The 24,735-nt window shown below is 41.4% G+C and overlaps 1 protein-coding gene and 1 long non-coding RNA gene across 6 annotated transcripts in view; one reads left to right on the forward strand and one right to left on the reverse strand.

Annotated features, from left to right (window-relative positions):
* LOC132396921 (zinc finger protein ZFAT-like) overlaps positions 1-24,735 on the reverse strand; it is a 116,555-nt gene that overhangs the window by 13,029 nt on the left and 78,791 nt on the right. For all 4 annotated transcript variants that reach the window (XM_059975029.1, XM_059975043.1, XM_059975038.1 and 1 more), the window contains exons 10-13: positions 20,567-20,740; positions 15,065-15,153; positions 10,967-11,105; positions 2,551-2,672 (exon numbers count right to left, since the gene is read on the reverse strand). In XM_059975029.1, the coding sequence (XP_059831012.1) occupies positions 2,551-2,672; positions 10,967-11,105; positions 15,065-15,153; positions 20,567-20,740 (524 nt within the window). The remainder of the gene's footprint in view (positions 1-2,550; positions 2,673-10,966; positions 11,106-15,064; positions 15,154-20,566; positions 20,741-24,735) is intronic.
* On the forward strand, positions 1,376-24,734 carry LOC132396953 (uncharacterized). 2 transcript variants are annotated; one of them, XR_009513196.1, is made up of 3 exons: positions 1,376-1,452; positions 5,241-7,639; positions 21,761-24,734. It is a non-coding gene; the product is annotated as an uncharacterized LOC132396953 (long non-coding RNA). The 2 variants fall into 2 exon arrangements; XR_009513192.1 differs by having other exon boundaries at positions 1,388-1,452; positions 7,539-7,639.

Below are 24,735 nucleotides of genomic sequence, written 5' to 3' on the forward strand. Positions count from 1 at the left end.
AGTGTGCAGTCTGGTCACTACACTGTAGGAAGGATGTGATAGTACCAGAAACAATGCAGCGGAAATTCACTGAGATGTTGCTTTGATAGACCATTTCAGTTAAGAAGAGAGATTGAGAGGCTAGTCCTGTTTTCCTTGGAGTGGAGGGGACATGATTGAGGTAGATAAAATTATGAGAGTAATAGACAGGCTAGACTGCAAGAGACTTCTACCCTTTTCAAAGGTAGATAAAACTAGAGGATATAGATTTAGGGCAAAGGTGAAGAGATTTTAGCTTCTCCCTCACAAACTACAGGGTGAATTCTATCATATTATGATCACTGTTTCCTAAGGATTCTTTTATTTTCAGATTCCTAATCAAATCTAGTTCATTACACAACACTCAATCCAGAATTGCTGTTCCCCTACTGGGCTCAACCACAAGCTGCTCTAAAAAGCCATCTCATAGCATTCTACAAATTCCTTCTCTTGGGATCCAGCACCAATCTGATTTTCCTCTACATGCATATTGAAAAAGAAAAGAAATCTTCCATGAGAAGCATAAAATTACCCTTTTTACATGCCTTTTCTATCTTCCATTGTAAACAGTAACTGTATTCTGGCGCCTCTGATGAAAGGGTGTAGAACATTGAACATGTTCTGCGCAACTGCCCACTCTCAGCTGATTTAGCTGCCACTGACCTGCTCAACATCAACTAAATAACACTAGAGTGGCTGGCTGTCTGGTGTGGCAAGTTATGATGATGACCACATCCTAGCCACTGTTTGGAGACCTGTACACAATTCCCATCAGCGTCTTTTTGCCCTTGCAGTTTCTTAACTCTACTCACAAGAATTCTGCCAATCCTATGTTACTTCTTTCTAAGGATTTGATTTCATTTTTTACTAACCGAGTCACCCCAACCCATTCACCCGAAGGGCAGAGAAATTCTGGAATTTTCAACCAAGGGGCCTATGGAGGTCCTGTTGTTACATATGTTCAAGACAGAGCTTGGTAGACTTTTGGATATTTAGGGAATAAAAGAGTTAGTTTATGAAAGTTGTACTGAAGTAAAAGCTACAATCCTACTCATAGTTGAGCAGGTATATGAATGGAAGTCTATTCTGTTTTTTATTCCCTCCACTATAATGCAGAGGACTGGATGCACTACGTACTGTTTAAAACTGTATTGCATTTACTAACATAAACTCCTCATAAAACACTTCCAAAGCCAATAACTTCTACCACTAAGAAGGAGAATGGCTTGGGAGAAAAGGAATGTCACTACCTGCAGGCTTGTCCTCAAGTTATACACCAATCTGGCTTGGAAATATATTACTAATTCTTCATTATTGACTGGAATGAACTTTAGAACTCTCTTCACAATATCCTTAAGAAAATACCTTCATCAGAAGAGTGCAGTGGTTCAGGAAGCTGGTTTTACCAGCAATACCAAATACAAGAAAAAATAGGTAAGGAACTCTATTCTATGACAGAATCAGAACCGGCATTGCTATCACTGTCATATGTTACTAAATCTTGTTTTGCAAGAACATTAGAGTACTATATGTAAAAGGTACTACAAGTTACACTGAGAAATATAAAAAGTAAATAGGTAGTGCAAAAAGAGAACAAAAAGTAAGGTGATGTTCATGGGTTAAAGGTCCATTTAGAAAGCTGGTGGTGGCAGGAAAGAACCTGTTCTTAAAATGTTGAATGTGTGTCTTCAGGCTCCTGTATCTCCTCCCTGATGGTAGTAATGAGCATGTCCTGGATGGTGAGAACCCTTAAACTTGGATGCCTTCTTCATGAAGCACTGCCTTTTGAAGATGTCCTCGATGGTGGGGAGGCTAGTGTTGATGAAGGAGCTAGTTGTGTTTACAACCGTCTGCAGCTTTATCTGATCCAGTGCCTTGGCACTTTCATACTAGACAGTCGTACAACTGGTCCAAATGCAGTCTACAATACATCTGTAGAAATTTGCTAGAGTCTTTGGTAACATACCAAATCTCCTCAGACTCCTAATGAAATATAGCTTTTGACATGCCTTCTTCGTAATTGCATCAATATGTTAGGCCCAGAATAGGTCTTCAGAGGTGTTGACACACAGGAACTTGAAGCTACTCACCCTTTCCATTGCTGAACCCTCAATGTAGATTGGTACGTGTTCCCCGACTTCCCCGTTTTGAAGTCCACAATCAGTTCCTCGGTGTTTCTGACATTGAGTGCAAGGTAGATGTTGTGACACCAATCAACCAACCAATCCATCGCACTCCTGTATGCCTCCTCATCATCACCTGAGATTCTGCCAACAATGGATGTGCTATTGGCAAATTTACAAATGATGAATGAGTTGTACCTAGTCATACAATCACGAGTGTAGTGAGAGTAGAACAGTAGGTTAAGCATATACCCTTGAGGTGCGCTTGTCTCGATTGTTAGCAAGGAGGAGAAATTATTTCCAATCCAGACTGACTGTGGTCTTCTGATGAGATGACTAAGGTTCAAACTCAATCAAGCACAAGAACCAAGTAAGATCTAGCATCTTCAGAGGAGAGGTAAGTAAGTACCTGTTCTATGGCTTCTCCTTCTATGCTGCCCACAATCTTCAATCCATGTTTGTTTTTCAGGTGTCTGTTCAGCTCCCATTTGGTACCATAAACAAAACTGCAGACCGGACACTTTACACCACCTTATAAGAGAGAGTAAATTAATTTTCTTTTTAAAAAATCTTCTAATAATCCAGCTATTTTTGAAACTTCAAAGTATCATTAACCAGTTTTGTGCATCCTGACTTCAATGATCAGTGACTTTCAATATTATATTCAGAATAACTGAGAATTAAATGCTAATTTAATGTGAAAAATTTCTGAAAATTAAGACCATAAGATGTAAGAGCAGAATTAGGCCATTCAGCTCATTGAGTCTGATTTATTAACCCTCTCAACCCCATTCTCTTGACTTCTCCCCATAACCTTTGACCTCCACTTAACCTCCACTTTAAATATATCCAATAACTTGGCCTCCACAGCCATCTATGACAATGCATTCCACAGATTCACCACCAACTGGCTAAAGAAATTCCATCTTCTCTTGGTTCTAAATGTAAGTTCCTCTATTCTGAGGCTGTGCCCCCAGGTCTTAGATTCACCTACTATGGGGAACATTCTTCCCACATCCACTCTACTCAGGCCTCTCAATATTTGATAGGTTTCATTGAGATCCCCCTCATTCTTCTAAATTCCAGCTCGTACAAGCCCAGAGCAATCAAATGCTTCTCATACATTAACACTTTCAATCCTGGAAGCATTCTCATGAACCTCCTCTGGACCCTCTCCAATGCCTTCACGTCTTTTCTTCGATAAGGAGTCCAACACTGCTTACTCCAAGTGTGGTCTGAGCAATCTCAGCATTACATCCTTGCTTTTATATTCTAGTGCTCTTGGAATGAATGCTAACATTGCATTTGCCTACCTTTCCACTGACTCAACCTGCAAGTTAACCTTTAGGAGTCCTGCACATGGTCTCCCCAATCTCTTTGCACCTCTGATTTTTGGACATTCCCCTGTTTAGAATATAGAATTAACTGTAAGAGTTGATAGTATTTAAGAAACAATATATTGCTGGTTACATAAAGTTTAGCTAGATTCTGCAGGAATTCAGGGTTCACAGCTAGAAATAATTTCCCATCTCAACTGCCTTGCATTTCCATCCATATTCAGCAGTTCAATTGTTCCTCGGAAGGGGGAAGAGCAGACACTCACGTTGGAAGGTCAGCTTGACAATACTTTATAGAAGACTTGTGAAGATGGAAATACGACATGACATAGAAATCTAACAAGTGAAAATCAGCATGTAAATCTTGCTGGTTGTCAGTACTTTTTTCAAATTATTTATTTTGTTTACAGGTTTGGAGTGGTATCAGCAGTTAATTCTGAATAACTATTTTATATGAAATTGAGAGATCAGATTGATAATACCATATATATGACTCTCAAAAAACAGTAAAGGGCAATGCTCTTTTTTTCTGCCAGTGATTTAACTATTCTTCAAATTATAATTTTGTTCAAAGTTAACCTGGAGTGTGGAACTGAGCTATATATAGGTGAAATCAAGAAAGGACAACAGATTTCTTTCTCCAGAAGTATATGATAAGCTTTCAGATAAATTAAATAGCTTCATAAGGTCATGTACAAGAAGTAGGCTAGCCTGCCTTTTGAGCCTGCTTTGCATTTATAAAGCTCTGTAATATTTCTGGCTGCAGATTTGAGGTTTAAACGTTCAGAACATAAATATAAAGTTTTGTGCCTATATAATATCACCTCTCTCTGGCACCATCTTACAGGAAAACAGCTCTCTATGAACAGTAATACATATGCATGCTGTTCATTAACTACATTCAACATCTCCTGCAATCTTTTCGCCAAGCTCTAAGTCCTGGACTCTTACCTCACTTTGTAACTGGGTCCTTAACTTGCTGATCATCAGATCTCAGTCAGTACTTCACTGATCATCAATCCAGCTGCATGCTCAGCCCCCTGTTCTAACTCTTTATGCCATACCTGTATATAAATTCATCAATGACCCCACTGTTGTTGGCCAAGTTAGCGTACATGAGTCAAATAAGGCATCTAGTTGAGTGGTGCCATTTGCTCAACATGAACAAAATTAAGGAGTTAATCACTGGCTTCAGAAAGGAGGAGCAGGGAGACCACGTGGTAGTTCTCTGTGGTGAGTCAGTGGCGGAGACCCTTTAATTCCTGAGTGTTATCACCTTGGATGACCTGTTCTAGGCTCAGAATGTAGATGCAATCATGCTGTTGGTTCAGAAAGCATGCTGGTGCCTCTACGTTCTTAGCATCTTAAGCGGATTTGGCGTTGTGAAGTCTCAATGAGCTGATCTGTCATTATTCCAAAGTTCTAGAGAATTCAGGTTATAACTATACAAGCTCTCCTCATATGCCAAAGCTGCCATCCCTGAAACCAGTCAAGGAAGCTTTATTGTATTCATTCAATGGCTCACGTGTTACTTGGGCATTGAAGGAATAATATTGTGGAGGAACTCCCACATCAATGCCGATGAGAAACTTAGACCAGTGACAAGGAAGGGCTGGCAAAGCATTCCCAAGTCAAGATGTTGTGACATGAAAAGTAACTGGAGGTAGTTATGTTCCCGTGTGTCTGCTACCCTTGCACTTCTTGAAGTTCTGAGGAGTGTTAATGGGTTAGCCGTGGCAAATAACTGTGTTGCATTTTGCAGGTGCTACTCATTGCAGCCACTGTGCACAACAGGTGGAGGGAGTAAACGTTTAGAGTCATAAATGGGGTACTTATCAAGTGGGCTGCTTTGTCCTCCTTAACTGGTGTTGGAGCTCAACTCATCAAGCAAGAAGGAAGTATTCCCTAAAAAACTATGACTAGTGCCTTTCAGATGACGATAAGGATTTTGGGTGAGCCACAGTACTTATGTACAGTAGCTAATCTAGTGGTGCATCTCATTGATGGTAAACCGTATTATCTTGATTGCAGGAGACATGACAGCTTTTCATCTCCAAGGAACTAAAATGACAATTCCAAAGAATAAGAAAGTTAAAAGCAAAACAAGTGCTGTAAACTGGAAATAAATCAGAACACGAATGATGTGCACAGCAGGATTCTCATATCTGAAGGAGAAATCATTAGCACTTCAAATGCATGGCAGGACGCTTGCATTGAAGATAAACTGCTGGCAATTCCGTGAGCTATGTCCCTTCTCACAGAGCTCATCAGATCGAACACAGAAGCAGCTTCTGTTACAATTCATATTTAAAACAGTCTTCCAGGCCAATTATTCAGTCTGCTTTTTTGAGCACTGGTTGACATATTACTGTTAAATTCAGCCACCTCAAAACAAGTTAGCTTTCTTTAATTGGAATGCAATCCCCTCAGAGTTAAAGCTGCTGATATGTGGAAAGATAACATATTCAACAGTAAAACTGTAAAATGACACAATTTACAGGGATATGGAGAGGTGAAGCCAAATAAAAAATTTTTAAATTTCAGACTAAAACTTTCTGAAAGTGTGCAAAAGAAAGAGGAGCTGTTGCTATTTCAGGCTAATGAACTATCATCAGAAACAACGTGGGGTAGATCAGAAATAGGAACAGTATTGCTGTTTATTATATGCATTGAGGGTAAGAGGTATGATGAGTAAGTTTAAAAACCATGAAAATTGGCAACTTGGTTTACTACTGTCACATGCATTGGATGATGAGAGGCCTAGGTAGAGTGGACAGTGAGCACCTTTTCTCATGGTAGAACCGGCTAATCTGAAAGGGTCCTGATGAAGGGTCTTGGCCCGAAATGTCAACTGTACTCTTTTCTTTAGATGCTGCCTGTCCTGCTGTGTGGGTATGTTTGAGGGAGTTCTTTTTTAAACACAAAGTGTGGTAAGTGCATGGAACACACTGCCATGGCTGGTGGTCGGGACACTTAAGAGATTCTTAGGTAGGCACAAGAATAATAGAGAAATGGAGCGCTGTGTGGGAGTGAGGGAGAGGTTACAATGATCTTGGACTAGGTTAAAACTTTGGCACAACATTGTGTTCTTCAAAAATTATAAGACACACTAAAAAAGAGTTCTGAGAAAGTGAATTACTTTTGGACTGTAAATATAACTTGCCTTCAGCAACAATGAAATAAATGCTCTTGACATTATTGATTGAGAGAGGAAACAGAACAAAGAACTGGGAGAAATTGCTATCTGGAAATTAATATCTTAAACCTTAAGTATATTTCTTTCTTCCTCTTGGCTACATGTTCTACATCTCTTGTCAACCATTGTTCCTTCCCTCCACCTTCTTTAGTTGGACAAACCAAACCAGGGCCCCATGGAAGTGCTCCTTAAACAAGTTCCACATTGTCATTAGCTGAATCAAAAGTAGTGATGAATCAGCATATAGGAGAGAGACTGAAAATCTGGGTGAGTGGGGCCACAACAACCTCTCACTCAATGTCAGCTCAACCAAGAGCTGATTATTGACTTCAGGAGGAGGAGATCTGAGGTCCGTGAGCCAGTCCTCATCAGGGTGCCAAAAGTGGAGAGGGTCAGCAACTTTAAGTTCCTCAGTGTTATCATTTCAGAGGAACTGTCCTGGGTCCAGCATGTAAGTGCAATTATGAAAGAGGCACGGCAGTACCTCTACTTCCTTAGAAGTTCGTGAAGATTCGGCATGACAGCTAATACTTCGACAAACTTCTATAGATGCGTGGTAGACAGTATCATGTATCCTGGTATGGAGACACCAAGGCCTTTGAACAGAAAATGCTACAAAAAGTAGTGGATAAAGCCCTCCCCTCCACTGTGTTCATCTTCATGAAGCGTTGGAGGAAAGCAGCATTCATCATCAGGGACCTGAGCACCCAGGTCATGCTCTCTTCTTGCCACTGTCATTAGGAAGAAGGTGCAGGAGTCTCAAGACTCACACTACCAGGTTCAGGAATAGTTAATTCCCCTCAACCATTGGATTCTTGAACCGGGGGGGATATTACTAATACTTTCTCTTTTGTATTTGCACAGTTTGTTGTCTTTTGCACACTGGCTGTTTGACTGCCCTGCTGGATGTGGTCCTTCATGATTCTTGGATTTACTGATTATGCTCACAAGAAAACAAATCTCGGGTTTGTATATGGTGCCATAGATGTACTTTGGTAATAAATTTACTTTAAATACTTAACTTATAAACATGCCCAACGTGCATTTTCCAAGTATACCTGTTCCCAATTTATGCTCCTAAATTCTTGTCCAATCACATCATAATTCACCCTCCCCCCCAAAAAAATAATTACTTTTCTATATTGTCTCCCAAATGTCACACATTAAGAGATCCATCCTTTGACTCGGTTCATTGCTTCGTACTCGATCCACTAGTACTCTTCTCTAGTCAGCCTGTCCACATAATGTGTCAGGACTTCTTCCTGGACATACCTAATAAATTCTGCCACTCTAGAACTTCTGCAGTAAGGAGGTGCCAAACAATGCTAGAGAGGTCGAAGTTACCCACAACAACCACCCTGGTATTTCTGCACTTTCCTGGAATTTGTTACTACTCGGGATTCTATAGAAAACTCCCAAAAGTGTTTGTTCCCTTCTTGTTTCTGACTTCCATCCACACCCACTCAGTGGATGATGCCTCCACAACATGTTCCCTTTCTGTAGTTGTGATACTACCGCTGATTTGCATTGCCTCTCCTCTACCTCTTTTACCTCTCTCCCTGTGCTTTTGAAACATCTAGAGCCAGGGACGTCCAGCAGCCATCCTCTCCTTGTGACAGCCAGAATGGCCAGAATGTTGTAGTCCCATGTACTGATCCATGCTCTAAGTTCATCATCTGGTTCCTGAGACTTCTTGCACTAAAATAGACACATTTCAACCCATCCAACTGAGTGCAAATATATTCTCCCCACTGCCTATCCATCCCCACAGACTCTCTACGTGTGTCTACATGTTGCATCTACCTTTACACCAACTACTCCATCCTCCAACCTGTCACTCCGGTTCCAAACCCAGGTCAACCTACTTTAAAACCTCCCCAACATCTTTAGCAAACCTACCTACAAGGATCCTGGTTCCTCTTTAGTTTAGGTGTAACCCATCCTTTTTGTACAGGTCATACTTTCCCCAGAAGAGCCCCCATGACCCACAAATCTTAAATGCTGCCCAGCTGCACCAATTCTTCAGCCACACCTTCATCTGCCATATCATCCTATCCTTACCCTCACTGGTGCTTGGCACAGGCATCACCCTTGAGATGCCACACCTGAGGCAGCCATTTTAGCGTCCTACCTAATGCCCTATATTCGCACTTCAGGACCTCATTGCTTTTCCTACCTACGTCATCAGTAAGAATATGTATCACAACTTCTGACTGCTCATCTCCGCTCTTCAGAATGCTGTGGTCCTGATCCAAGATGTCCCTGATGTTAGCACTTGAGATGCAATACATCATCACGTATCTTTCATGTCCAAAAAATCTCCTGTCTGTACCCTAACAACTGAATCTCCTATCATCATCACTCTGCTCTTCTCACTCCTTTCCCTTCTGAGCTGGAGTTGCTGCAGCTTTCCCTTGGTAGTTTGTCCCCCGGACCAGTACCCAAGACGATGCTTCTGATTGAGGGAAGATCATCTTGTATATAAGATGATGAGAGGCATTGATCATGTGGATAGTCAGAGGCTTTTTCCCAGGGCTGAAATGGTTGCCATACGAGGACACAGATTTGAGGTGCTGGAGAGCAGGTACAGAGGAGATGTCAGGGGTAAGTTTTCTACGCAGAGAGTGGTGAGTGTGTGAAATGGGCTGCCAGCAACTGTGATGGAGGCGGATACGATAGGGTCTTTTAAGAGACTTCTGGATAGGTACATGGAGCTTAGAAAAATAGAGGGCTATGGGTAAACCTAGTAATTTCTAAGGTAGGGACATGTTCAGCACAACTTTGTGGGCTGAAGGGCCTATATTGTGCTGTAGGTTTTTTCTATGATTTTCTTTCTATGATTTCTATGCAATTGCCACAGGAGTTCTCTACACTGTCTGCTATTCTTTCCCTCTCCTGACAGTCACCTAGCAACCTGCCTCCTGCAACACAAGTGTAACTGCCTCTCTGTAGCTCCTATCTATCAACTGATTAATCTCCCAAATGAGCCACAGGTCACCCAGCTCCAGAACTCTAACACGACCTGTAGAGGGTTGCACCCGGATGCTGTTCTTGCAGATGTAGCAATCAAAAAGACTGGTGGTTGCCCAAATCTCACACAAAAGCAGCACACCACTCACTGCCCTGGGATCCACTCTCACAACTCTAGCCAGGCACTAATAAAGAAAGAGACAGAAACCTCCACCAGGCCTCCACTTCTCTTACCAAAGCACCTTGAGCCAGAACCTCGGCTCCCACTCTAACTCTGTCATCTCTCACACTACCCAGGTGCTAGTGTCAAGCCTCACACAAAAACTTCTCCTTTTTATTGGTTTAATCTCTTTTTATTGGCCCTTGACAGTTACCTATTAACCAGAGGGATGTTAAGCTCTGCAGAAAGTCCTGACAGGCCCATTTGCTTTTTAAATTCTGATGTTGCTAACTACAAGTTAGCATGGAAGACAACCAGAATGGATAGAAGTACAAAATCTGATCAGCGATTGCCAGGAAGGAAGATTTGTGTTGCAACTTTATAAAATTCTGGTTAGGTCACATCTGGATTATTGCATACAGTTCTAGTTGCCCCACTATAGGAAGGGTGTTGAGGCTTTGGGGAAGGTACAGATGAGGTCACCAGGATGCCACCTGGTTTAGAGGGCACAGGCTGGATAAACTTGGGGTGTTTTCTCTGGAGTGTCGGAGGTTGAGGGGAGACCTAATAGAGGTTTATAAGTTTATGAGAGGCATAGATAGAGTGGACAGAGTATCTGTTTCCCAGGGATGTAATGTCCAATACCAGAGAGCATTAATTGTAGTTGAGATGGGGTGTAGGCTCAAGGGGGTGCCGGGGTAAATTTTTTACTCAGAGTCGTGGATGCTTGGGATGCACTGCCTGGTATGGTGGAGAGGCAAATGCATTAGAGGCTTTTAGGAGGTGTTCAGATAGACACATGGATGTAAGGAAGATGGAGGGATAGGGACATGGTGTAGGTAGGAGGGATTAGTGTTTGCGTGTTTCTGATTTTCTTTTCAGTTAGTTCAGCACAACGCTGTGGGCCAAATGGCCTATTGCTGTGCTGTAATCTTATGTTCTATGTAATAGTTAGCAAGAAGTGGTATGCTGAAACAAAATCATGAAATACCAAGAATACTGATTGGGTCAGGCTGCACTTGTGCAAAGAGAAATAGAGATAACATTTCAGGACAAAGAACCTTCACTGATGATGTCACACTGAAAATTACATCACGATGTAAAAATATTACAGTAATGAATGTTTCTTTAAGCAACATGCAGTATTTTGAACCCTTGATACCTTGTTGCGCCACACTCTCCTGAGCTAGCACACCAGTCCCAGCATTGACATATTCATCATTGGGGTGCTTTTTGTGGTAATGTCTCTTCAGTGATCCAGCCATGTTACAGGAGTAGTGGCAGAGTGCACATCGGAAAGGCTGAAGTAAATAAGGAAAACATTACCATCAAAATCTACTCCAGCAGCAAACAGAAGCAACATTTACACCAGACTACTGAGATTACATCATTATTTGCATCAACAATTGGGAAAATAAGAAGAGAATTGATATTAGCACCAACAGTAAAGGAAGCTGGAACAGCTAGCTCAACAACAGATAACACCTACATGAACAACTGAAACAATGGCAACATCTTTTAATAACATGGAAGGATAGCAATTCTTGTATTGACGGCAGGGACAGGTACAACACCTGCATTTTCAAAATAGACAGAACCAACATTGGGCTCATAGCACCAGCTGATCTGTAAGAGGAGGCAGCAACACCTACTGCAACAATGAAGGCAGTTTCTCAGGGCTGAGGATGACTTGCTTCCACTTTGAGAGACAGTATGGAAGCTAACCCTACAGCCCATTGAACCCATGAAGACTATCTATTCACACACTTACACTAACCCTATGTTAATCCCATTTTCAAATTCTCCTCACATCCATAGAGTCAATTATCCATCACCTTAGGGAAGGGATAACCCTCCTCTTGTTAAACTGTTGGAAGTAACTTCTTTCGTACTTCTCTTCTAATATTTGTATACCTGTGCACTTGCAATGCTACTGTGACACTATCATTTTCTTGAGACCAATAAAGTATCTATCTACTGTTTGGATGAATTAGAGATGGTGAAGGGTCAGCTTAACAGAATGAGATAGGACACCTGGTTTAGTGGTGCCACAACAATAGCTTCTCGGTCAATATCAGCAAAATGAAAGAGCTGACTGCTGACTCGAGGAAGGGGAAGGAAGGGAACTTGCACTACTCTGTGTTGGAAGTTCGATGGTCAAGAATGTCAGCAGTTTTCAATTCTTGTCCTGGGCTCAACAATTAGATACAGTCATAAGGAAATCACACCAATGCCTGGACGTGGACTTGTGTATATGACAATAAGCTTGACTTTGACAACGAAGGCCTGGGAAGGACTGCATTCTGACAAAGCCTGCAGTAATTCTGATAATATTTAGAAAGTAATTGCCACAAGTGCAACAACTAGCCCCCATGATCAAATCTCCAAAAGAACGATAGTAGCATCATTGTCAGCAAAACCAAGTGCTCCAGAAATCACGATTGAAATAGCTGCCTAATGATAATGAAAGGCAAATCATCATGTAATATGATGCAACTGCTATAAAAGCAGAATTCAGAGCACTAATATATACCAAACTGGAACAGGATCTGTAACTGCCTATGGTGTCTAAATCAGTATGAATACAATGCAAAAGGGAAATTACTTGCTAAAAATATTGAGGATGTCCTGTGCACTTCCATGTCAAATACACTGCAACTATTCAATGCTTATGCATAGGTTGGGAGAGGGGGAGGAACTAAATAATTAGGCAACACACACAAAATGTTGGAGGAACTCAGCACATCAGGCAGCAACCATGGAATGGCATCAATACTCAATGTTTTGGGCTGACCCCTGCATCAGGACTGGAATTGAAGCCTGGTTATGAAGATCGGAAGAGGGGAAGGACAATCGCCTGCAGGTGATAAGTGAAGTCAGTTGAGGGGGAAGGTGGATGGGTGGGAGAAGAGGGGATGGTGAGCTGGGAGATAATAATTGGAAAAGGTAAAGGGCTGAAGAAGAAAGTATCTGATAGAAGAGGAGAGTGGACCATAGGAGAAAGGCAAGGAGGTGGGCACCAGAGGGAGGTGATGAGCAGGTGAGAAGAGAAGGGATGAGATGTGAGCCAGAATAGGAAATGGGAAAAAAAAGGAAGAGGGGGAGAAATTACCAGCAATTAGAAAAATCAATGTTCATGCCATCATGTTGGAGGCTACCCAAATGGAACTTGAGGTTTTGCTCCTCCAACCTGACAGTGGCCTCACCATGGCAGTAGAGGAGGCCATGGAACTGGAATGGGAAGTAGAATTAAAATCGATGGCTGCCAAGAAGTCCTACCTGTTGTGGCAGGTGGAGCGAAGATGCTCAGCAAAGTAGTCCCCCAAATCAACATGGGGTTTCACCAGTGTGGAGGAGGCCACACATGAGCACTGGATGATTGTGATGGACTTGCAGGTGAAACATCACTTTATCTGGAAGGGCTGTTTGGGCCAAGGAGGGAAATCAGTGGGGAGGAACAAGAGGACAAGGGAGTCACGTAGAGACAAATATGTGTGGAAAGTGGAGAGCGGTGAGGAGGGAAGGACGAGTTTAGCGGTACGATTCCATTGAAGATGGCGGAAGATATGGAAAATGACATTGCCCTATCACAACTACCCTCCTCTGTCCAGCAGAACTGGTCCTCACCCTCAGCAATTTCTCTTTCAGCTCCTCCCACTTCCACTGCACTCAAGGGGTAGCCTTGAGCTCCATCTACACCTGGCTTTTTGTTGGCTACATAGAACAATCCATGTTCTAACCCTTCTCTGGAAATGTTTCCATACTTTTCCTCTGTTACATTGATGACAGCATTGGTGCTGCTTCGTGCACCCATGCTGATTTCATTAACTTTTTCTACAGCTTCCACCATGCCCTTAAATTCATCTGGTCTATTTCTGATACCTTTTTCCCCTTTCTCAATCACTCTGTCTTCGTCTCTGGAGACAAACTGTCAACCAACACCTTTTTATAAGCCTACCAGTTCCCATGGCTATCTTGACTATACCTCTTCCCACTATGTTTCCTGTAAAAATGCTATTCCTTTCTCTTAGCTTTTTTCATCTCTGCTGCATATTTTCCCAAGATGAGTCTTTCATTTCCAGGATATCAGAGATGTCCTCCTTCAAAGAATGCTGTTTCCCTTCCTCCACCATTGACATTGTCCTCACCTGCATCTCCTCCATTTCCCAAACATCCACGCTCACCCCATCTTCTCATCGTCCTAATAGTGATAGAGGTCCTCTTACCCTTATCTACCAACCCATCAGCTTCCTCATTACATCATTCTCCACAACCTCCATTGTCTCCAAAGGGATCTTGCCATTAAACACATCTTTCTTTCCCTTTGCCTCCACTTTCCACAGGAATCATTGCCTCTGTGATATACTTATCTATTTATCCCTCCCCACTAATCTCCCTCCTAGCACTTACCCTTGCAAGCAACCAAAGTGTTACATCTGTCCATTTATCTCCTCCCTCATCTCCATTCTGGGTCCCAAACTGTCCTTCCAGGTGAGGCAATACTTCGACTGCAAAGCTGCTGTGGTCACCTATTGTACCCACAGCTCCCAATGTGACCTCCTCTACATTACTGAGACCCTTCATAAATTGAAGGACCACTTCGATGAACACCGTTGCTCCATCCGCCAAAAGTGGAGCTTCCTGGTGGCCAAACATTTTAATTCTGATTCCCATTCCTGTTCTGACATGTTGGTCCATTGCTTCTTCTTGAGCCATGATGAAGCCACGCTCAGCAACCAGCTTATAGTCCGTCTGGGTAGCCACCAACCTGTTGGCACGAACATTGATTTCTCCTTCTGGAAAAAAAGATTCCCTCCCCTTCTCTCTTCTTCCATTCCCCACAGTGGCCTCTTACCACTTCTCAGCTGCCTATCAGCCCCCTCTGGTGCCCATCCTCCTTCGCTTTCTCATATGGCTCACTCTCCTGTCCTATCAGATTCTTTCCTCTCTAACCCTTCACCTTTGCTACCCACCTGGCTTCACCTATTACCTTCCAGCTATCTTCCTTCCCCCCCCACATCTTTTTTATTCTGGTGCCTTCTCCCCTCCTTTCAGTTCTGAAGAAAAGTCAGCCTGAAGTGTTGACTGTTTGTACATTTCCTCCAGCATTTTGTGTGAGATTTCCAGCATCTGCAGAATTTCTTGTGTTACTGAATAATGGCATTACTTTGAAAAATGGACTTCAATTGAAATAGTGAAAATCAATCATTATCTACATGGTTAAGATTCCTAATCCTTATTATAGATAATTAATCTTTACCTTAAAGGCAGCATGTTGCTCCATATGCCGAAGAAGGTTTGGTTTTTGGGCAGCGGTGTAGTCACACACTGTACACTTAAACTGTTTACCTGCAAGCAAGAAAACAATGGAGATTGAAATAAAATACATATTTATTGCTTATTTAACCAACCTGACACTCTGGATCTTAGTTAAGATTGATCAAATTAACGATGCGATGAATAAAATATAGAATCAAATAAAATATAAACAAAGCAGTGTGGAATGCTAATAGTATATCTTAACTGACAAAAAGCATAGGTATACCTTAAGGTTATATGCTTAGCACATGACTAAGATCAAATATCATCTATAGATTTGCCAATGAAGTTACTGTTGTTGATAGAATATCAGATGACAATGAGGAGACATATGGAGTGAGTTAGTTAGACTGGTTGAGTGCTATCGCAACAACACCCTCATATCTTGGCAAACCTCTATACGTGTGTGGTGGAATGTGTACTGTCTGGCTGCAACACATTTTGAGCAGAAAATCCTGCAAAGGAAGTGAATTCAGAAAACCCTCCCAACCATTGAGCACATCTACATGAAACGTTGTAGAAAAGCAGCATCCATCATCAAAGATCCTCACCACCATGGCCATCCTCTTTTCTTGTGGCTGCCATCTGGTAGAAGGTACAGGAGCCTCAGGACCTGCAGCACCAGGTTCAAGAACAGTTACTACCCCTCAACTATCAGGCTCTTGAATAAAAGGGAATAGCTACACTTATTTTACTTCTGGTGTTTCCACAACCAATGATCTCACTTTAAGGACTCTTTAAGTAATAATAGCATTATTATTTAATGCTATTTATTTATGCATTTAATGTGTTTGCACAGTTTGTTGTCCATTGATCCTGTTTACAATTACTGTTCTATAGATTTGCTAAGTATGTCTGCAGAAAAATAATCTTAGGGTTGTATGTGGTGATATGTATGTTCTCTGATAATAAATTTTATTTTGAACTTTGATATTCAATTTCAGCAAGAATTGAGTATCAAAGAATTGATTATGGACTTCAGGAAGGGGAAGTTGGGAGAACACACACCAGACCTCATTGAGGGGTCAACAGTGCTAAGAGTGTTCCTTTGTCACATCTTGGAGGATCAGTCCTAGGGTCAACACATTGATATAATCACAAATTAGGCACAGCAAGCAGCTAGCTTTATTCTGTTCGGAGTTTGATGAGATACAGCACATCACATCAGATGTGTAATAGTACGTCACATCGGACGTGTAATAGAGACCAACAGTATTGTGAACAAAGGAAAAAGCCGAGAATTTGTGGAAGGTGGAGGACTGAGGTCAAACTTTAAAATCGTTTACAATTTAACTTAGAAATCAAAGATAAGTAGTTGCTTGAGCTGGAAACCTAATGCTACCCAAAAGACATAATCTACTTGTGATAAGGGTAAGGACAATTGGAAAGAAAGCTGAAACACAAACACAGAACCTTGGACCAGTAGCTCACCCAAAAATGGAAGATGGGAAGTATAAGTATGATATTTGAAAAGGATTCAATTGATATGGTAAGCATCCAACATCCTTTGTTAACAGGTTTGCCATTGTCTATCTGATATCAAGGTGCGTTTGGTATCTATTTGGTATCAAGATCCTATTACGGTGAAGCATTAGTTTCTTTGGACTCCCAGGAAAAAATCAAGTGTTTCCTGGATCTGTGGCCATGACTTATGAACTTCAGTTAAAACCAGCAGGCCCCCTAGTTTTTTCTATCCATTATGAACTCAATTGTTGACTTACTCATGATCACCCAGTTGCTCATCTTAAAATATACAAAATAATATATAGAGTCTTAGTCAAAAGCAGTAATTATGTAAACATTGGCATCAAACAAATTACAAAATCTTTTCAGAACAACATTTATAAAGTCCATGCAAAGAGTAAAATTAAATATCAAAGAACTGCATATGCTAGAAGCTTGAAATGAAAAAGGAGGCTGGAGACACTCAGCAAGCCAGGAAGCATTTGTGGAAAGAGAAATAATTAAATGGGCCCTGAAGAAGGGTCTGGGCCTGAAACAATGACTGTTTATTCTTTTCCATAGATTCTGTCTGACCAACTGAATTCCTCCAGCATTTTGTGTGTGTTGTTTTGGATTTCCAGCATCTGATAATTTTCGTGTGTTTGTAATTAAATTTGTACATTTTTGATCCTTGCTGAGTGTTTCGAGTATCATCTGGTTTAATCCGTACACACACCACAAAGCCTTATCTTTGTTTCCTGATGCAGTTTCTATAGATTCAGCAAAGGTAAAGAAAGGGGGTTCAAAACCTGTTCTGACTGAATATAGTCCTTGTAGTTATGCTCTGGGGATCTGTTTCCAACTCCTACTACTTCCCTGTATTACTTCTTATTCAGAGTCAAGTCACTTCTGCATCCTGTTTGCCTGGACTTGGGTTGCATGCAGGCTCTCAGTTCATTGGATTTATTTCAATGCTATGAACATTCAGGGTCATGGTCTTCAGTTCTGTAACCTTTAGGCTTATCTACTGCTGTAATCATAAATTTGCACAGCCCATCCCTTCCTATCATGTTTTGTTGATAACTTCTGTTTTAATAGCTTTGTTTCTATCCTTTGTCCCCATGAGTTAACCTCCATCCCTAAATGATCTTCATATGAATCATAGGCTCTGCCAAACGTTTATTTCTCCAAAAAACAAAGCAACCTGCTGTAGGAACTTATCGAAGGTTCCATTATTGCTTAGACCAAACATCAGAACAGGGACTGTGGAATGATTGTTGGTGCCAGGCGGGGTAATATGAGTATCTCAGAAACTGCTGATCTCCTGGGATTTTCACGCATAACTGTCTGTAGAGTTTACAGAGAATAGTGTGTAGAATTATACAGTGAGCGGCAGTTCTGTTGGCAAAAATGGCTCATTAATGAAAGAGGTCAAAGATAAATAGCCAGATTGACAGGAAGGCAGTCTGTCAGTACTGTAGTACAGACTACAGTAACTCAAATAACCATGCATTACAAGAGTGGTGAGCAGAAAAGCATTTCTGAAAACACAACTCATCAATCCTTGAAGTAGATGGGCCACGGCAGCAGGAGACCTCAAACATACACTCAGTGGCACTTTATTAGTTGTAGGAGGTAACTAATAAGGTGGCCACTGAGAGTAGAGTCAGAGTAGTACAACACAGTAACAGGCCCTTTGGCCCATTGTCCATCCCAACCAAGTTGCCCATCTAGGCTAGTCCCATCTCTCCTGTCTTGCTAGCTGTCCAAATGTCTTTTCAGTGTTGTTATTGTACCCTCCTCAACCACTTCCTCTGACAACATGTTTGATATAAGCACCTTCTGCTCGAGTTCCTTTTATATCTTTCTCCTCCTATCGTAAACCGGTGTCCTCTAGCTTTTAACCTCTTCTGGAATACTGTACAAGTTCAAAGTTCAAAGTAAATGTATTTTCAAAGTACATATATGTCACCATATACAACTCTTGGATTTACTTTCTTGCAGGCGTTCACAGTAAATCCATAACAGAATAATAACCATAATAAAATCAATGTAAGACTGCACCAAATGGGTGTTCAACCAGTGTGCAAATACATAAAGAAAGAAATAATAATAAATATATGTATAAACAATGAACATCAAGAACATTAGATGAAGAGCCCTTGAAAGTGAGTCCTTAGGTCGTGGGAACATTTCAGTGATGGGGCAAGTGGAAGTGAGTGAAATTATCCCCTTTGGTTCAGGAGCCTGATGGTTGAGGGATAATAACTGTTCCTGATCCTGGTGGAGTGGATCCTGAGGCTCATGTACCTTCTTGATGGCAGCAGTGAGAAGAGAGCATGACCTGGGTAGTAACAGTCCCGATGAATGCTGCTTTTCTGCACTAATGCTTCTTATTTAAAAAAGGAAGGTAATGAATTGGAAGTTATTTGGAAAAGGTACAGAAGACTAGTACATGGGATGGACTTGCTCCCACATAAGTTAAGGTTGGTTAGGCTAATCTTGTATCTGCAATAATTTAGGAAAATGAGAGAGGACTTGAATGAAACATGACTGCAAATCAAGTACATTGCTCACCACTGTGCTCTCTTGAGTTGTTAGCTATGGATAATAATTGCTGACTTTGCTATTAGCATGACAAAATCAATTAGTCAATAAATAAAAGTAACTAAATTAGAAATGAAGATAACAGAATAGTAGGAGCAGGAGTGGACAATTTAGCCTTCTGAAATCATGGCCATTACTCTACCTCGATGCCATTTTCCTGCACAATCCTATTTCCCTTGATTGCCTTAATATCCAGATATGTGTCAATTCTTGTTTTAAATGAATTCACTGACTGAATGTCTTAATGCTTAGGCCATAAATATTCACAATATATCAATGGATTATCTGAAAGGACCATGTGTACTTTTTTCCATGTTTGCTTATGAGAGTAAACCTGAAATTGCAAATAGATAAGAGGACGCATGGAGGTGTCAAAGGCATCCATACAAGCCCAGCACGGGATTAAGAATATAGCAAATGCAATATAATGTGGAAAATGTGAAAATATCCCTCATGGTGAAAAAGCACCGTATTTTGTTTTAAATGGTGAGAGCTGTCATTGTTCAAGGGCACCTAGGAATGTTCGCACAAAGTTAATATTAAAGGCAAATGTGCTGGCACAATAGCAATCAGGAAGACAAACTGCACTTTGGCTTTTATCAGGAAAGAACCTGAGTATGGAAGTAAAGGTATCTCACTGTAATTACATAGGGCTTTGGTGAGACTCAACCTGTTTTTCAGCTTTTGCTTTCTGATATAAAAAAAGTACTTCCCTGTAACAAAGCCAAGCCAAGATTCACTGTACTGATCCCAAAGATAGCAAGGTTATCGTAACAAGGAGCTATTAAGGACTGTGGAACAACATTCTTTAGGGTTTATTAGGTGATGGAATGGTGGAACAACTCAATGGGCTGAATGGCTTAATTCAGCTCCTATGTCTTATGAAGGTGGTGAACCTCAGCATTCACTGCTCTGAAGGCTCAGTCACTGAGTTCATTCCAGAATTTAAGCAATTTCTGAGCATTAAGAGAATCGTAGATTATGTTGGTAGCTCAGGAAAATGTCATTGAGAAAGCAGACTAGCCACGATATTAATGATGGGAAAGCAAAGTGGGGTCTGATAGCCCTTTCTTGCTCATTTTTCTTCCATTCTTATATTCAGTGCATATGGAAGGAATTGGTATTTTTCTGCTGCCCCTTTGTTGTCAACTTTAGGTAAGTCTTTACTTAAAGAAGATATTTATTCCTGCATTTACAGGGGACACAGGAGACTGCAGGTGCTGAAATCTGGAGCAAAAAATAAACTACTGCAGGAGCTGCAGTAGGCCGGGCAGCACCTGTAGAGGACAGTTGAATTTTCAGGTTGAGAATCTGCATCTGAGCACAATACCCTTGCCTTTATTGCTGTAACAGTTATCAGGAATAATAGGCTCCACCGGATGGTATTACTCACCATCAGCAGTATGCAACAGCTTATGACTCTTAAGGCTGCCTTTGGATTTGAATTTCTTTCCGCACAGGTCGCAGAGGTGGGTTTTCTCAGTGCTGTGACGATTCATGTGGGCTCTCAGGTTGCTCTTGCTACGTGTGGCATACTCACAAATTGAACATTTGAAGGGCTTCAGTCCTGGAGGTGAAGTAAATCATAAATATTAATGCACATATCACATGAAAAAAGGACTACACTTAGGTATTGATGATATCTTTGCTGTTGCTTTTTTAACATCAATTAATTGTTTTCCCTAATTAAATCACTATTGCTTCGTATTTCAGCAGACATCTAAAATCTGTAAGGAAAGCAACAATCGCTGCAAATGCCCAACAGATCAGGCAGCATCTGTAGAGAAGAATGGTAACATTTCAGATTTAGGATCTATTGTAGGAATGAGAGAAAATGTTATTTCAAGATGTAGGAAAAGCATGGAGAAGAAGAAAGGACAAAAGTTTGTGATAGAGTGGAGAGTGTCGTGGTTTTTCGTGCCTCACAAATGACCAGGAGACGCAGAAGATTCTTCAAGAAGGGTTAAACTTTAATTTGCAAATCAAAGCTGAGACAATCAGTGAGCTCGTCACTGATTGCCCACCGATCCTCGGACACGGCATTTTTTATAGCAAAATCCTGGTCCAGTTTCACACGTACGTCCCATTGACTTAATCATGTTCCAGTCCACATCTCCCAGCTGTCTCTCACCAACACACCATTGTCTTCTACATTCTTAAGATTTCATTCTCCTACTAAATTGGGTACATGCATAGCAAATAGCAAGTTCAAACTACATAATCTACATCAAGGCTGACTACATAGTTTTGGTTACACAGCAAACAAGTTCAAAGCAAAACATCTCTTAGCTACCTCTCATTACTGCACCCTTGTTTTTTACATTCAATTGGATACATGCATAGCAAATAGCAAACTTCAAAGCTGACTACGTCTCTTAGCTACCTCTCATTAACATATATTAACACACCATTGTCTTCTATATTTCCAGCATTTCATCTTGGGTACATGCATAGCAAACTGATTACATAGTTTTGGTTACACAGCAAGTAATACAAGTTTTATATTCCATAATATTTTTATACTCCAATAAGAGCAAGTAGGATTAAAGCAGTCTGAAAAAAATCACGATGCAATTACCATCAACAGATCACTTGGAATACCAGAGACACAACACATTGCTACACCACCATCAAGAATGCCTACCGTGCTACTCCACGCCCTCACTTCGGGAAGTCTGATCACCTGGCTGTACTTCTACTTCCTGAGTATAGGCAGAGACTGAAGACTGCAGCACCAGTAGTGAGGACCAAGAAGGTTTGGACAAGGGAAGCACAGGAGCACCTACAGGACTGTTTTGAATTGGTGGACTGGCCAGTATTCAGTAATTCATCTTCAAACCTGGATGAGTATGCTGCAGTTGTTACCAACTTCATTAAAACCTCTGTGGATGAGTGTGTGCCTACAATGATTACTGTACTTTCCTAAACCAAAAGCCGAGAATGAACCAGGAGGTATGTCGTCTGCTGAAGACTAGATCTGTGGCATTCAAGTCTGTCAGGTTGGAGGAACAACACCTTATATATTGGCTGGGTAGCCTCCAACCTGATGGCATGAACATTGACTTCTCTAACTTCTGTTAATGCCTCTGTTCCCCTTCTTACCCCATCCCTGATTTATTTATTCCCCCTCCTTTTTTCCCCCCACTCTCTTTGCCTGTTCTCCATCTCCCTCTGGTGCTCCCCTCCCCTTTCTTTCTCCCTAGGCCTCCCGTCCCATGATCCTTTCCCTTCTCCAGCTCTGTATCACTTTCGCCAATCACCTTTCCAGCTCTTAGCTTCACCCCTCCCCCTCCTGTCTTTTTCTATCATTTCGGATTTCCCCCTCCCCTTCTTACTTTCAAATCTCTTACTATCTTTTCTTTCAGTTAGTGCTGACGAAGGGTCTCAGCCTGAAACGTCAACAGTGCTTCTTCCTACAGATGCTGCCTGGCTTGCTGTGTTCCACCAGCATTTTGTGTGTAAAGCAAATGCAATGCTGGCATTCATTTCTAGGGGTATAGAATATAAGAACAGGGATGTAATGTTGAGGCTCTAAAAGGCACTCGTGAGACCACACTTGGAGTATTGTGTGCAGTTTTGGGCTCCTTATTTTAGAAAGGATATACTGACATTGGAGAGGGTTCAGAGAAGATTCATGAGAATGATTCTAGTAATGAAAGGGTTACTGTATGAGGAACGTCTGGCAGCTCTTGGGCTTTATTCCCTGGAGTTCAGGAGAATGAGGGGGGATCTCATAGAAACATTCGGAATGTTAAAAGGCCTGAACAGATTAGATATGACAAAGCTATTTCCCATGGCAGGGTATTCTAGGCCAAAGTGCACGACCAGGTTGCAAGGTGTCCTTTTAGACTTTAGTCAGAGGCTGGTAAATTTGTGGAATTTGTTGCCACGATCCGCTGTGGAGGCCAAGTCATTGGGTGTGTTTACGGCAGAGATTGATAGGTTCTTGATTAGCCAGGGCATTAAAAGGTATGGAGTGAAAGTAGGGGAGTGGGGATGACTGAAAGAATTGGATCTACCCATGATTGAATGGCACAGCAGACTTGATGGACCGAATGGCCTGCTTCTGATCCTAAATCTTATGGTCTTATGGAATGAAATAATGAACCACCTTCTTGAACAACATTGTATTGTTAGGTGGGACAGAGTGCCTTGCAAGGTTATTTTGAATTTTTTTAGAACACTGGAATACATAAGCCAATCTGAACTTGAGGTGGAGTGTAATGGCACTGGACTGGGGCAGGAAAAATGGCTAGAATGCTTCTGGGAATGAGGAGTTTCGAATTTGCAGATAAATTACTTGATTAACTTTCTTAAGTGACCAAGATCAGTGTGGATTGGTAACAACATGTCCTCTACACAAGTGCACCTTAAGGATATATGCTTAGACAACAGCTCTACTCTCTCTGTAACACCCTGGGAAAGGTTTCACTGCTAATGTAATGGTTTTTCTGTAGCAGCAGTGTTTGGGTTATGGCTAGAGATAACGGGGGTTTTGGAATGTGCACCATCCAGTGAAGGGAGTGCTTTTTTCTTGCGGTGTGCCTGAGACTGAGGTGATCAGCATCATTTGTTCGGTGGAAGGTGGAAGGAGAAGATGCCAGAAAGGAGAGGTCATAGACACCAGAAAGGAGTGGACTTGGAGTGGGGCTGGGAGTCGACGAAGCCCGAGGAAATCGATGGAGGACCAGCAGAAGGGAAACCGTGATCTCCAACGTGCACGTTAGACTGTTTTATTAAAATGGGCCCTTTTCTTGTTGTTTTACTTTATTAACCCTTTAGTCAAATTAAGAACTATACAGCTCGTTTAGTTGCAAACACAGGTCCTGACGAAGGGTTTCAGTTGACAGTTGACAGTGCTTCTCCTTATAGATGCTGCCTGACCTGCTGCGTTCCACCAGCATTTTGTGTGTGTCGTTTAATTGCATATGGTGTACTGTCTGTTATTTTGTGGTATTGATTTGTAACAGGGTAACATATTACGCAGCATTCACATAAACAGGAGGCTTTGCACCTCAGTCTCATACATTTTTGAAGGGGCCAGAGATTGTCTTCCTTAGACATATGCAGCCGGCAGAAACTGAGTACATCTCTGCACTCATAACAGCGTGGCTAATTTCAGTTGAAACACCATTTATCAATTCACTCATGTCAGCGGTGGAACGGATGAGCAGCTTCAAATTCCTGGGTGTCAACATCTCAGAGGATCTATCCTGGGCTCAATACATTGATGCAACCACAAAGAAGGCAGAGTAGCAGCTCTACTTTGTTAGGAGTTTCAGAAGGTTCAGCATGTTATCAAAGACTTAAGGAAATTTCTATAAATATATTGAGGAGATATTATGAAATCAAATTATCTTAAGAATTAACAAAGTAGTAAAATTCTAAACAAGAAAAACATGTCCCTGCAAAAATAAAAGTCTTAATAATTTTCCAATTCTTCTTAGGTTCTATTGATGTTGACTGTGTAGACCAGTTCTGGTTAAATGGAAGCTGAGAACTTGTTGAATAATATGCCAGCAAAAGTTGTGTCTGGAGTGAGGGGATGGGGCTAGGGGTGGA

The sequence above is a fragment of the Hypanus sabinus genome, chromosome 1 (assembly GCF_030144855.1).
Source record: "Hypanus sabinus isolate sHypSab1 chromosome 1, sHypSab1.hap1, whole genome shotgun sequence".
In the NCBI taxonomy this organism is placed as follows: domain Eukaryota; kingdom Metazoa; phylum Chordata; class Chondrichthyes; order Myliobatiformes; family Dasyatidae; genus Hypanus; species Hypanus sabinus.